This window comes from Aulonocara stuartgranti (assembly GCF_965226115.1).
Source record: "Aulonocara stuartgranti genome assembly, chromosome: 3".
NCBI lineage: Eukaryota > Metazoa > Chordata > Actinopteri > Cichliformes > Cichlidae > Aulonocara > Aulonocara stuartgranti.
In genome coordinates, this window is record NC_138941.1 from 69,463,619 (window position 1) to 69,478,594 (window position 14,976).

The 14,976-nt window shown below is 42.1% G+C and overlaps 2 protein-coding genes across 3 annotated transcripts in view; one reads left to right on the forward strand and one right to left on the reverse strand.

The window, feature by feature from the left end:
• Positions 1 to 12,451, reverse strand: part of LOC309693680 (junctional adhesion molecule-like) — a 93,263-nt gene extending 80,812 nt beyond the window's left edge. Inside the window, exons 1-2 of one of the 2 annotated variants that reach the window (XM_082513132.1) lie at positions 11,746 to 12,451; positions 10,910 to 11,242 (exon numbers count right to left, since the gene is read on the reverse strand). In XM_082513132.1, coding sequence (XP_082369258.1) covers positions 10,910 to 11,242; positions 11,746 to 11,926 — 514 coding nt within the window. In that variant the 5' untranslated portion in view covers positions 11,927 to 12,451. The remainder of the gene's footprint in view (positions 1 to 10,909; positions 11,243 to 11,745) is intronic. The other variant, XM_082513133.1, reaches the window with a different exon arrangement.
• The window catches only part of LOC309693309 (hemicentin-2-like), a 1,543,010-nt gene that overhangs the window by 69,140 nt on the left and 1,458,894 nt on the right, over positions 1 to 14,976 (forward strand). The gene's annotated exons all lie outside the window — the stretch shown is intronic.

Genomic DNA, 14,976 nt, shown 5'->3' on the forward strand with positions numbered 1-14,976 from the left:
TCCTTTTTCCACCATGCTGGTTCCTTGGGAGTGAGCTTTGCATTTTATAATGCTCACCTCCTCTGGGTCAGCCAAGGCCTTTTCCAGTTCCTCCATTTCATGTTTGTGGGAAATAGGTGCATTGGTTGCTGTTCTGAATCCTGCTCTTTTCCACTGAGGCAGCTCCACATGCGCTGCTCCAAACGCATATGCCGAATCGGTGTAGATGTTCACTCTCCTGTTCTTGGCTAGTCTCAAAGCTCGAGCTAAGGCTATCACTTCAGCTCTCTGGGCCGACTGCTTTCCCTCAATCCTTCCTGACTCTCTGACCTGATAATCTCCTTCTACTCTGCAGACCACCGCATACCCTGCTTTCAGTCCTCCTTCGTCTCGGTGGCAACATCCATCGGTGAACCAGTCCTCAGCTCCCGGTATGGGTTCGGCCTTCAGGTCCTCTCTAATCTTTTCCTCGATCTGTGCTCTTTTGGCGCAGTCATGTGGTTCCCCTACACCCATTAAATCTGCCATGTTAATTCCTTCATGTGTGAATGTCAAATTTGGGGCCTCTAAGACTTTGCTCAGTCTCTGTTGTGCCCGTGGTGACATACAAAATGCTTGTGAATTCACGTATGCCACTATGCTATGTGTAGTGAGTATTTTTAGTGGGTGTTCTCTCACTACATGTGCTGTTTTTTGGATAATTCTAGCGACCCCTGCTGCATGTTGTGTGCATGTAGGATGCTTTGCTTCTGTTGGATGTAGTTTTACACTAACATACATGAGCACTTCTCTACCCCCCCCTTTTTTCTGAAACAACACTCCATTTACAATTGAGTTTGTTTCAGAAACATCCAAATAGAATGGCTCATCATAATTGGGTGTGGCTAAATCTGAGGCCCTTGACAAATCCTGTTTTACCCTAATAAATGCGGCTTCAGCTTCAGGCGTCCAAGGCAACTCAGCCTTAAAGTTTCGAACACCAACTTGCTTCATTAGGCCCCTTAAAGGGGCAGTTTTGCCTGCATAATCCGGAATGAACTGCCTGCTGTAACCTGTTAAACCAAGAAAAGAAAGCATTTCTCTCACAGTTCGCGGTTTTGGGTGTGTCAAAATTTGGTCTCTGTGTGTGTTCATCAAACCCACTGATTTGTGTGCAATTACCCGGCCCAAAAAGGTCACTTCAGGGCGAACTAACTGCAGCTTGTCTTTACTTACTTTAAAGCCACATTCCGCCAACCTATTCAACACAACGAACGATGCCGCTGTACAATCCGCTGCTGACGGGGCTGCAATGAGAAGATCATCAACATATTGTATTAATGTACAATCATTAGGCAAATTACATGACGACAGGGCTTCTTTAAGCACCTGATTGAAAATGCCTGGAGAAAGTGCAAAGCCTTGTGGCAAACGTGTGTATCTGAGTTGTTGGCCTCTGTATGTGAATGAAAAAATGTCTCTGAGTGACTCATGCAGAGGAAGACAAAAGAATGCATTTGCCAGGTCAATGCACGTGAACCACTTTTGGTCACATGTGATAGCTGATAAAGCTGTGTACGGATTTGGTACCGGTGCAGTAGTAGAGAGCAATATTTCATTAATGGCTCTCAAATCATGTGCCATACGGTATTTTCCTGTTCCATGTTTCTCCACTGGTAGAATTGGTGTGTTCCACAGTGAGTGAGAGGGCTCTAACACCCCGGCCCTTAGCAGGCCTTCTATTGTTTCTGTAATTCCTGCCTCTGCTTCAGGTTTGTGTTTATACTGTGGTCTATTGATTGGTGTGTGTGACTTGAGCTGGAACAAGACAGGAGGACACTTAGCTAGGCCAACATCCGTGGGCCCTTTTGACCATAGACTGTCAGGCAGATTCGACAGTCCAGCAACTGCGTGAGGATGATCTACACACTCCTCCTCTGTCGTTATCTTCATCATCTTCTTCCTCCTCTGTGGTAGATGAGTCATTGTCGCTCTCCTCTTCTGCCATGCTTTTGGTCATTTTGTCCTTTACGGTCTTCAGTGTATTTAATACTTCCAATAGCCCTTGCGGGGCTTCAAGCATTCGTCCGAATACTTCTCCTGCCCATGTGTCTGACTTGGCCATTGCTTTGGAGTGTTTTGACCTGGTTTGGGCCTGCTCTTCTCTTGCTGGTGTTGGCAGCCCGATGAAAGCCGGTTGTGCCATCCTTTCCACCGGTGAAATCATTTCCTCGTTTGTTGGGGTCCAATCCGCTTCTCCAGTCTGGTCTGGCAGGCTCTCTCTTAATGCTTCGGCTTTTGGCCTGTCTTCTCTCTCATGTGAACAAGAAGGCAAAGGCAAGCCTTCCTCTGCGGCTGATGTTATCTCTTTCCCTTCCCCACACAGGGACTGACATTTAACTGTCATAGGCCCTTCATTATGAAACACCCGTGGCGCTCTGGTGTATTCAACATCAGCTACTCCTCCTACAACCACTGCCGTCTGTCCATCTGGGCCCTGAACTTGTCCTCCTCTGAGGGTCATAACAGGCATGATATGTTGTCGTCCTACGGCATTAGATGTTAATGTGGCCCAAGGAAGAATCTCTGCTGTGTGATACTTGTTAGCATCTCCTGGTTTTGGAATCCAGTTCTTCATTTGGTCTTCCAGCTTCTTATTTTGCTCTTTCAGTTGTTTCAAAGCCTCCATTATGCTTTCCATATCTTCTGTTTCAGCTGTGTCATCCTCCTCCATCCAGGAAGATGCTCCGTTCCACAAGAACATCCACTTGCAACACTTTGCATGTGTTTGCTGTAGTTTCTTGATTTGTTGTTTAATTTTCCAGTTAATTGAACGTTTCTCTGCCTCGGTTTGCAGTTGTTCCAATTGCTGCTCACATCTCTCTCCTTCTATTTTGAGCACAAGACTTAGGGCTATTTTGTCATCCAGCCCTCTCTGTTGGGAAGCAATAAGCTTGTTTAGCTCAGCTTCCATTGCTTTGCATTCCTTCTCAGCTAACTTTGATGATCCAGGGGAAGCTAAGCGAATAGCTCTTTTTAACTGTTGCTGCTGCTCCTTTAGAGGCTTATAGCCTCTGTGCCCAGTAGGTGTCGTGTTCGGGCCGTCAGCCATTATCCTAGAACACAAGCTTACCTCCCTTTTTTGTGACGTTATACGGCTCCTCCTGGATCACTCCGCAATGTCTGCCTGTTAGCTTTCAGAATTACTTTCGCTCCTCCAAGGGTCACTGTCTCCTTGTGATCTGCTTGGTAAGACACACAGCCAACGCAGTGTGTCAAGACTTAACCAAGCCTCTTTCAATATTCACTTTTAATAACTACTTTTCACTCTGTAACATAAATGTTATAAACTCATACACACTGCATATTGACTTTGGGGCACAAAACAATAACACAGCTCGAATGCATTCACACAGCCTTAAATTTTTCACAGAAAATTGCTCCAAAGCAATATCATGTTTGCTCACAAACTAACAAATTCACCGTGTTGTTTACCGAGCGAGGGAGCAATGGACCAGTTAAATCCAAACTCCTCAATAATTAGCTGTATAGCTCGCTCTACTTCAATGCCAAACCATAGTACTGTGATTAGCTTTATTCAAATCAAACCTATGTTTCAAAGCCTTTCAAACGCACACCCACACACACAATTTCAACCACGCACTCTCAAGCACACATTTGTCTCCTTTAAATCTACTAATCGCTTGGAGACATCTCCACAGATAATTACATTATTTCCCAAGCAAGCATATCAAAATCAAAACCGTCTAGTACCGACTCTACCATAGCCTGAGCAAAGTGGGCGGCCTCTGTGGGCTCCCAATTTGGATCATTTTCATGCTCAGTCATCTCCTTTAAGCCTTGAAATAGAAATAGGCAACGTTGTATATAGGCATTTAGCTCATACAGCTCAATCACGGACCACACTGTCATCTCATAAGGTGAAACACCTTCCTCAGTCACTATGTGACATTTACAGGTCACCTCCAGTCGACCCTCGTCCTCTGCAATTTGTATGTTACAGGTTGCAAAATAAAGCACAGGCATGTTTGCTTATTCTATTTAAACAACGATTTAACAGTATTAAATGGGACTGTTTAGTGCATGGGACACAATATAATCATTTATTGTTGAAGGGACAAATGTCAAAGGGGTTCTAACAGGTCCACTTTATTGCGTGCTCATAAATTATTGTTATCTGGGTCACTCACCCAATATGCTTTATTGTTTGAAATTATTAATTATGTCACGCTTATTAGTGGCTCATATTTATTTACGGCCTATGTTTGAACTTGACAACAAAGGCAGAGCATCATTTCATCCTTTCAGGGTGAAACACTCCACTTTCTCTGTGTCATGGCAGCTCAGAAAAGTTCATGAACTTTACTTGCTCGAAATATAGCTTTAAATCAGTTATGCTATCAGTATAAAATGTTTAAGATTTAATTAAATTGTTTTCAACTGACTTACAGCAACTTACTCTGATCTAGGAACGCTCTCTTATCCTCCTCAAAAACTGAAGTTACTCAGTCTTAAATGCTTTTTACATTACATAAATCAACTGTGATTAACAAATAACCTTCTAGTGATTCCCACTTGGTTTAAAACATTCAAAAGCCTTCTAGGGACCTATTCTGATCATAACCTATGTGTTTGTAAGCTTGTTTGCATTTAACCCTCTGCACTCAAGGCATTTACTACACTTTATCAATCCGGACAGTCACGCCGAATGAAGCTTCTGACCTTCAAAGGCCGAGTGCCAACTCATTATAAGCACATTTGCAAGGTGTGTCTGAAAATTATTTAAACCACTCTTTTTAAATCAAAAACTATTTACATTGTTATAACATCAAAACCAGCAGCATATTTACAAACTTTCAGCAATAAAAAGCCTTCTGCTTATAAGGCTCACACACACTCTGGGCAGGAAGTGAAAAGCTCCGTTTTCCTCCCAGCCACACGCTCATTTGCATGTTCACACCGTCTAAAAATAGCTCGCAGCGCTGCAGCTGCGCTCTCATCACACACAGGGTCACACAAAGCTCAGATAGAATTCTATTCACAAAAGACGTCTTATATTTACAATCACTGACAGGCCTGACAGATTCAGCACCTAACAAATTTCGACAAATTTAAGTTAACGGGTCTCACCGAAGAAAGTTTCACTTTTTTGTAATCAATCAAACAGTATCTGTTACTTCTGGGAACAGTTTCTGACCTAACTTCTAAATCCCTAACTCAATTTAACTTTGTCCAAACAAGCACATGACACCGTTTTAAACGATGAGGAGTCTCGGTAACTCCTAGCTTATTTCAGGATGCCCTGTACCCCACAGTTTAAGCCAAACTGAACTAACCCTGTTCGCCGACAGGTCAAGACCACGCGTCCACGGCCAGGAGGGAGCGTAACCTCCGGGCTATGTGCTTCTTAGCAGACTTCTGGGCTGCCGTCCTATAATAATTTTAACCTAACCGATTTTGAAAAATTTTACCATAACGGGTCTCACCGAAGAAAGATAACTTTTTTACGACCAATTAAACAGTCTCTGTTACTTCTGGGAACAGTTTCTGTCCTAATTTGTAAAACTATTAACCAGTCTCTGTTACTTCTGGGAACAGTTTCTGTCCTAATTTCCCTACCAAACTACCTGAGCCTTCAGCTCAATATCCAGGGACTCAAACCCAACATTCTCTGTTACTTCTGGGAACAGTTTCATATTTCTTCAACTTCATTAAATACTCTTAAACAACTTTAACTGCATAACACACGGTGATTCTCATCAAAATCAAAACAGACACTCACCAGCAACGTCAGTGAGTAGGCTTTTAATTTAATGCAGCCCAATTTGGCACAATTTGGGAATCAACTCAACAGGCAGTGCCTTACCTTTTAGATGCACCCGGGAAGCTCACTCACATCAGATCCCTGGTCCGTGCCTGTCCGCTCGACAACCTCAGACCGTCCACACCTCACACTTCCACCCCAATACCACAGGACGAGCCCCCAAAATGTTAAGGTTCAGAATATTGGGGATGGACACCAGAGGAAAAACCCACAATAACAACACTGGTCCGGTCGGGTTGAGTCAAACGATGATTTAATGATCACACACGTGGGAGATGGACACTGTATGCAGACAGTCTCAGATCTCATCTCAAAAAACACATCACCATAGTTTTATGAAATCAGGGTATTAGAACGCCCCCTCATGCGTAGTGACAGGTGTAATACAATCAATGTTGACAATTTTATTTAACACAAAGAATAACATTGTCTCCTTCCCGAGGGCAGACGCTACCTGCCCCCCTTCTCCTGGAACCGTCTGTACCCTGCTAAGACACAACATGGCAGCTACAAGGACTCTTTCATTTATTAAGACCATCAGTGTGTATTGCTCTAAATCAAGTATATAATATTAAATGAATATTGCTGGATCAGCTACGTCTACTTAAAACATATTAAAACATGACTAAGCACAAAATCACCAAGAATGACATCTTATAAGTGCTGTGTAAGCGCGTGCGGCCTTCCAAGCTCAAAGCCTTTGCCCTCCATAGATCAGCCAGACTCGCGCTGGCTGTAGCTTTTAACCTTTAATTACCTTGAGCACAACTCTAGAATGAGCAACCAACTGCAATGTGTATGGAATGATCATGGTTACATCTGCAATGGAAAATCATGTTATTATTCTGGTACCTGTAAGAAAGATCAAATTAAAGTTATCACCATCACTGTAATGCAAAGAATAATGTAAGATCAAAAACTTCAATTTATGCTTAATGCAAAGCTGGTTATATACTTCTAATGAACTAATAATGGCATATTAAAATATTAAATGATAATGAGAAAAACATCCCCTCCTTATTCTACACTGACTAAATACTTTTTTGCCCCACTGTATGCCTCGCCATCACCAGTGTGTGAATGGGTGGATGACTGAATATAGTGTAAAGCGCTTTGGGGTCCATAGGGACTAGTAAAGCGCTATAGAAATTCAGACCATTTACCGTTTATGTAAACACCAAACAAAGTCCTGCACACAGTGAGTTTAGTGCACTGGGTGTGTTATCTGTTAGTAATCGTGTTGAACATTATAAAAGTGTCACAAAAGGTTTATTCTGTTTATCTGGACGCATTCAATTGGAGAAATGCTTTGTCACTCTTCCAAGTGATTTCTTCAGTTCCATTCGATTCCTTCTTGTGGGACATGCATGGAACAATTCACCCAGGAGGCATCCTCGTCAGATGCCCAAACCACCTCAACTGGTTTCTTTCGATGTGAAGGAGCAGCAGCTCTACCCTGAGCCCCTCCAATAGCCAAACTGCTCACCCTATCTCTAAGGCAGAGGCCAACCACTCTTTGGAGGAAGCCCATTTCTGCCACTTCTATCCGCAATCTCAATCGCTATCCGAAAGAATAATGATGATTGATCAATGACCATTTAATCAGTGGCCATGTGTACCATTAACAGAGAGAGTTGTGGAATAGCTGCAATCACAGCATTGTAAAATCAACAAATCAGTTTATTTCTAAGCTCAGTTGATCTGACTGAGTGATCTGAGTGAGCTCAGCCTTCACTTTCTACAGGGAGATGTTGTTTTCAGGCACAGAAGTAAAGACATGTTTACCCACAGCATTCAGTTACAGAGGAAGACGTTGCTCTAAGGCACTTCAGAAACAGAGGTTTGTCTGTTATTGGAGGGACAAAAACAATGAAAAGAGAATTCAACAGGTACATGTAAATCTTTATTAACACTTACACACTTACATAGTGCTCATATTTCATTCAATCACAGAAGGAATTCACTGATTGTCATTGTCTTTAAAAAACAAACTCTTATAAGGCACACATGAACTGAGAAAAACCCCACAAACACCAAGAGGATGTTTCAAGAAGGCCACAGAGAGAAGAGTACAGAAGTGGAGCAGTTCAGTGATGTAGGTGGAGGCGTCACACCATCAGGCCATGAAAATATCAACCATGATTTGAACCTGAAACAGTGCAGAAGCTCTAACAGTGGAGAGATGTTTGGAGTTAAAGCTTCGGTCAGACCAGAGATCAGAGCATCAGTTCATCACACTGTCCTCACTGCTGTAATATTAATGCCACACTGTTGTTCTTTCATGTGCTGATGTGATGTACTCATGTTTACATGTTAGTGTTACTGACCATTAAGTTCTGTAGGAACCACACATTCACACACAGCATACACGGATAAATAAAAAACACCCGTTGATGTCTTTGGACTGTGGGAGGAAGTCAGAGACCCAGAATCCACTTCAGGAGATACATGTATGACCTTTGTTCCTCATGCACTCCATGTGTTACTTTACTAATTCACAGTCTGTTTCTGTGGGCAACAGGATGACTTCACTGCTTCACTGCTGTCTCATTACAAATCCACACAAACATGATGTGTATATTTATACATTATGAGTGGCAATTTTCCCTAAAATCACAATGTTTCTAACTTGAGCCAAACTGGTGGATCTGAAAATCCATCTAAACAAATGAGTCAAACTTCACCCAAAAGAGCATCAGTGTACAAAAGTTTGCATCATCTATACAACAGTATAAATGTGAAAATATGTTTCATATTTTTGTCTTATGGGTCTGTTTATGAAAAGTAATCAGGTCTCAACCCAGCAAAGTTGTTCAGGATGTTTTGCTGGTGTCAAAGGTCAAAGCAGTTTAAATCTGAGCTGAACAGTGTGTCATGTTAAAGAAAAGTTGAAGAGGTTGTCAAACTTCTCAGTGCAGGATCAGAGAGAGACGTTAACAGTTTGTACAATCTGTTAAATTGGGTAAGATTGGTTTACAAACTAAAAACAATGTCAGCCAAAGAGATGATTTTATACAAAGTGTTTTCCAGTGGACTGTACTTAAAGAAGAAAAAGTCACATGAAGTTAATAAACAATCACACCAACATAAAATAGTTAATTTGCCTAACCTGAAGCTCCAACACTCACTGACTCTGAGATCAGAAATTCATGTGTGTTTGTAACACAGTTTGACTTTGTGTCAGTAAATCTCATGAACAAGATGAATAAACTGTAGTTCAGAGTCACTGACAGCACAGACACACACTGTTGGTCCGAGTCTGAACATGATGATCATCAGAGTCGACTGCTGGATGTTCAGGAGAGTTTCTGTCTGTCCTCAGATCGTCCGACTCACAGTTCATCTCTGTCTCCTCCTGGCTGACCTGCAGGTGAGAAACAGCTGTGAGGTGTCCTCTTCTAGTTCAGGAGATTAGATGAAAAAATCATTCATAACATTTATAAAGTGAGAAAATGTTAATGTTGATTTTTCTGCTTTTTATTTAAAAACATGATCTGACCAAAACTGCAGTCTGGAATCTTGCTTTCACCATAAAAAAAATCATAATTTTTTTCAAATACACAGGTCTAACAGCTGCTTCGGGGTCAGAGGTCATGTTGGGTTGATCCAGCTGTTCTTTATAATTTGACCTGTTTGGCTGCAGACTGTGAGAGCTCATTAAAACATGTCTGAGACTTTTGGAAGGTCAAATCCTCGAGTCTCTGAAAACGTGTTTGTTTATTATGAGGCTGAAACATCTGAACCTGTGATTCAGTGACAACAGCTCTGTCACACCAAACACTGTGTACACAGTTTACTACTTTTATATACGAAGCACTTCAAACAGTGCAATATATCAATACCATGCAATATATAATACTATATACCAAACATCATACTTACAGTTTGATATAATTGTTCAAAACAACCAAACATCTAAAAAAAACTGACTTTTTAGGTTTCTACACTGAATAAATATCCAAAAACATTTTGACTGGTTAAAATCACGTTTGCAGAAGATTTGGTGGTTTCCTGGTGTAGAGTTACTAGAGTTAGAATAGAGTTAATATTCCTTCTTTAATAATCCTTTGTTGTGCTCACTGCTTGTTTTATTCCTGTGTTTGATGATCAGAGTCTCTGTAAGTCATGAGTGTCAATGAACGATCAAATGAGAAACTCCAGGAAGTGCTGAGTGGACTGTGCCATGGGGGAAATATGATGTTGTTTATGTTTAATATTTATGCTGTTTAGCTTACATTTGAGTTATTCTGGATTTGATTAATTGACCTGTTAACATACACCAGGTCACCAGTGCATTACTTAAAGCTTTAGCAACATGCTAATTAAACATATGTTCAAGAAATAAAAAATATTAACTTCATCTGATCCAACATTCAGATTATTTTAAATGTGCGAGTCTGTAATCTCAGTGACTAACAGAGAACCTGAGTGTAAATGTGACCAGATGAAGTGTGAGGTTGTGAGAAAGTCTCTGACTGCATTCATAGATGTGTCCTTTCAGCTGCTCGCTCTGATCCAACCTTTGGTCTCTAAGAAGAGGCTTCAGGGAGACGTTTGCTACGTTGGACTGTAGGACCATCAGAAATGTGTGCAGTAACAAAACAGGCAGCACTGAAAGCAGCTCTAAGTGTTTGTGTTGTTCAATGATTTGTGCACAACAACAACAATGGGACCTCTCTCATCCATCAGTCACCATGTGGACATTTTTCTGACACACTTTGAAGCTGATGGACGTTTTGTGTCTGCACTAAGTACGTTTTCAGCAGCTATGGCACCGGCAGGATTCACTTTCACAGACTCACAACCACCAGCTTCACCCCTCCCCTCCCCCTCCAGCTGTAGGCTTTAACATTGAGTTTCCCCACACATGTTTACAGACGAGTTAGAGAGCAAGAGAAGAAGAGACGGATTCATAAATGTCTTTGTTTCTGCTCTAACCAAACAATGCTGCTCTACAACTCTAGACTACCAGCCACAAAGACAACAGCTGGAGAAACATCTGTCTACCTCTGACATCCACCAGCTCATCCATACAACAAACACACATCAACAACCAGGAAGCAGCTTCACCTCTGATCACACACACACTCAACTCTACTCACTCACCTGGAGGAACAACAACCAGTTTGATGTAGCTGTTGTTCCACAAGCGTTTTTCTTCCATGAAGACAGCACAAACATATGTTCCAGCATCATTAATCGTCACATCCTTCAGAATCAAAGACACGTCTCCATCCTTCATCTGTCTGTCCTGCAGATCCACCCGGTTCTTAAAAGATGGATGCTGGTGTGTTGAATCAGGGAGACCATCCTGGTACAAAAGCACATAATCATCTCCCAGGTCAAATCTCTCCCACTTTATTACTCTAATGTTGTTGTTTGGAGCTCGACATGTCAGAGTGACGTCCTGTCCAGACTCAGCTGTGATGGTTTTCTGCTCTGAAAGAGGAAACAACACTTTGACATTTGAGTTTTTAGTCATGTTGGATTTAATGAACCTCTGAACATCCAGCAGGTCACCAGTGACCCACTGAGGGGGAACTTTAGCCTCATGCTAAACATGCAAAGTGTCAGAAACTACAAGATGTTAGCTTCCACAGAACAACAACATGTGCTGATAATAAGTGAACATAATGTGTGAGAGAAAGCAGCCTCTCATTATAAGACACTGTGAGTCTCTGCATGCTGCCTTTATGGAGCTACAGCTGTTTGTATACACTGAACAAGAAGCTTTGTAGCTGCATACTGACTCCTGACACTACAACACATCACACTGACACACACATTACACTTCTTTGTCTCTGTCACAGCTGGATTACAGATGTTAAGTGTCCACCCAGCCTGGTGTCTCCTTCACACACAGACAAACTGAATCCAGATGAAAATAATCCTCCTGTACTTCTTGTTATCTCAGAGAGAACCTCAGTTTAGTTCAATCTCACCTGCAGAGACGAAGACAAGGACAAACAGCAAAGTGCAGCAGAGCAGCGCAGTGCCAGCAGCCATCTCTGTGTCAGTATTTGTGCTGATCCGACTCTTAGTTTGTAATAAAGCTGAAAGTCTGCTTTGAAGAACAGATCTGACTTTCAGCAGCTCACTCTTACCCTGTAGTTTGTGGTTCATTTAAGAACCTTGGAAACCTTGGCTGTTTAGTTGAATCAACAGGTATTATCAGGCTGACGTCAGCATGATGTCATAAACACACGATAAAACATCAGAGTTTTAGTACAGCCTCTTGTTCTCTCCTGTAGTCTGAGTGTAGCCATTATAACAGTGAGACGGCACTGCCACCATGAGGTCAAACTGGAGCATTGCAGGTAATAATTCTCATCCTGAACACTGTTGGAACATCAGACCTCCTCACGCTTTGAACTCATTGTGATTCTAAATATTTCTAGTTTCACTTTGACCCCAACCCTAACCCTGAAATGGGCTGTACAGCTTTTATACTTTGACAATGACAAAATATTATTATCTTCTCCCAAATCCAACGTGGCAGTCTGCTGCGAATCCTCCCCGTCCACATCCGACCTCACCTGGTATCTGCTCCTCCTGGAATCAGAAACACATGGACACAAAAACACATCCTGCCTTGATTATCTAATGTTATCCTTCAGCTTATTCTAAGGCCCAGTTCAGGACGTCATGTTTGGACTTCCTGACCCAGAGACTTATAGAAAACAATTATCAGTGTATGTGTAAAAATCCTCTGCACTCTGCGTGTACCTGCAATATTTCAGATCCAGACAATATCGCTGAATGAATCTGTTAACTCTGAAAACACAGAGTCAACTCATTTATGAGCACATTTGCATTATGTATATATTCATTTAATAAAACAGCTTTATTTAATTTTTTTTAGAAACAATTTATAATTTTGCCTTTCACACCTATTTTACGTGTGAACAAAAGAACGTTCAGCTGTTATCAGGTTCCTCTCCTGTCTCGGTTGTGGAGTGTATGTAGACGACCCACGAACAGACATAGGCAGAGAGATGGAACTTGAAACCAAAAGCGAGCCTTTATTTGGCTGGTGACAGGAGAACTAAGAAACCTATGAACAACTATGACATACTGTGATAATATGAGGGCACTATGACACACACTATGACTCTGTGACTATGAGGACATGGGGGTGGGAACACAGACGAAGCAACAATGAACAAAGGGAGACAGAAGACTTACATACACATATGAGGTGATGGGGAAGTGGAGGCACCTGGGGAAAAAAGCTGACACAAATGGACATAATGACATCACATGGGGAAGAGTAAAACTAAACACATTGGCTGTGTCCAAATCAATGACTGTAGAAAACATGGACGACGCGACAGCGCCTCCTCCCATTGTGCAAAAATGAAGCCAAACAACCTGCCTGCTGCACAGCTGGCTTATGGCACTAAGAGGCACATACCTCCCTCTAGTGGTCACATTAAGTTCAAACATGGAAAAAGTGTTGGCTACCTATAACATAGTCCTGGGATCACTTCCGGGCCATTCACCCCCCCCCCCCCCCCCCCTCACACATTGACCCATGTGACCTCAGTAACTCAGTTGACAGCAGGGTGGGTCATCCACTCTCAGGACCTCCGCCAGCATCACAACCTCACTGGGAGTTAATAAACACCCGAGACTCTCCATCAGCTTTCAGAACTGAAGAGGTGAAGCGCAGTTTGCTTGTTAACGTGTTGACGCCGTCCAGCCCCACGCACGGGGCGATCCGCTGTAGCTCGTTAACGGAGATTTGCCGTGTTGTGGCGTTAACGTCATTTCAACGAGATTAACGCTGACAGCACTAGTGAGAACACAACGAATATGACTGCACATTGACGCCGACATCATCCTAGTGCAAAGACAAGTGGAAGCAGACAAAAACAACAAGCACGCATGGTACAAACTTTACCCGAGTCATTTAGACAGCCGTTAGCACATGATTCTCCTTATGGGGACCTGATATGTTTAATATGCTGCTGAGAATATAGCCCAGAAGAAGCGTATAGTATAGCTTTTATTTTGGAAAGAGCCATTTCTCTGTAATAAACTCTCTTTTCCAAAGATGAGTGATTTCTTGATCAGATAGATTTATTTTATCCCTTTGTTGTTTCAGCAACATTAAATCTAAAAACTGCACGTTTGAGTTAAAATATATATTTATAATTTTAATAAATCACAAATTAAAAAGGCATGAACATTTTTTTGTATCGAAAAAATATCGAACCGTGACACCAAAGTATCGAACCGAACCGTGAATTTTGTGTATCGTTGCACCCCTAATATATATATATATTAGGGGTGCAACGATATTCGTATCGATATTGAACCGTTCGATACAGTGCTTTCGGTTCGGTACGCATATGTATCGAACAATACAACATTTGTAATTTATTTTATCAATTTTCCTTCTGACGATGCTGTCTGTGTTGAGCGCTCAGTGAATCTGTGTTCGACTACTCCGCCTAGGCTGCACTGTCGAGCGCAGATCCACTGAGCGCTCAACACAGACAGCATCGTCAGAAGGAAGAGCGCAGGGCAAGCTAGCGAGACAGAAGTTAAGCTCTACTTGCAACAGGCAAATTGAACCTCATTCAGATCTGGCGTTTGGAATTATTTTGGTTTTAATGTGACGTATGACCCTGAAGGTAAGCGAGTCATGGACTAAAGTAAAACAGTATGTTGGATGTGCCATGCAATGCTCAATTACATGGGTGGGAACTAGTGTGTTAGCGCAGTTAGCTCGTTAACGTGTTGGCCGTCTAGCCCCATGCACGGGGCGATCGGCGGTAGCTCGTTAACGGAGATTTGCCGTGTTGTGGCGTTAAGGTCATTTCAACGAGATTAACCTGAAAGCACTAGTGGGAACACAACGAATATGACTGCACATTTACGCCGACATCATCCTAGTGCAAAGACAAGTGGAAGCAGACAAAAAAAAGCAAGCATGCTACTAACTTTAGCCGAGTCATTTAGACAGCTGTTAGCACATGATTCTCCTTATGCTGCTGAGAATATAGCCCAGAAGAAGCGGATAGTATAGCTTTTATTTTGGAAAGAGCCATTTCTCTGTAATAAACTCTCTTTTCCAAAGATGAGTGATTCCTCAATCAGATACAGGGCTCGCAATATCGCTAGCCCGACGTCCCGGAGCTAGCGATTTTTTCAGTCGGGCTACCAAA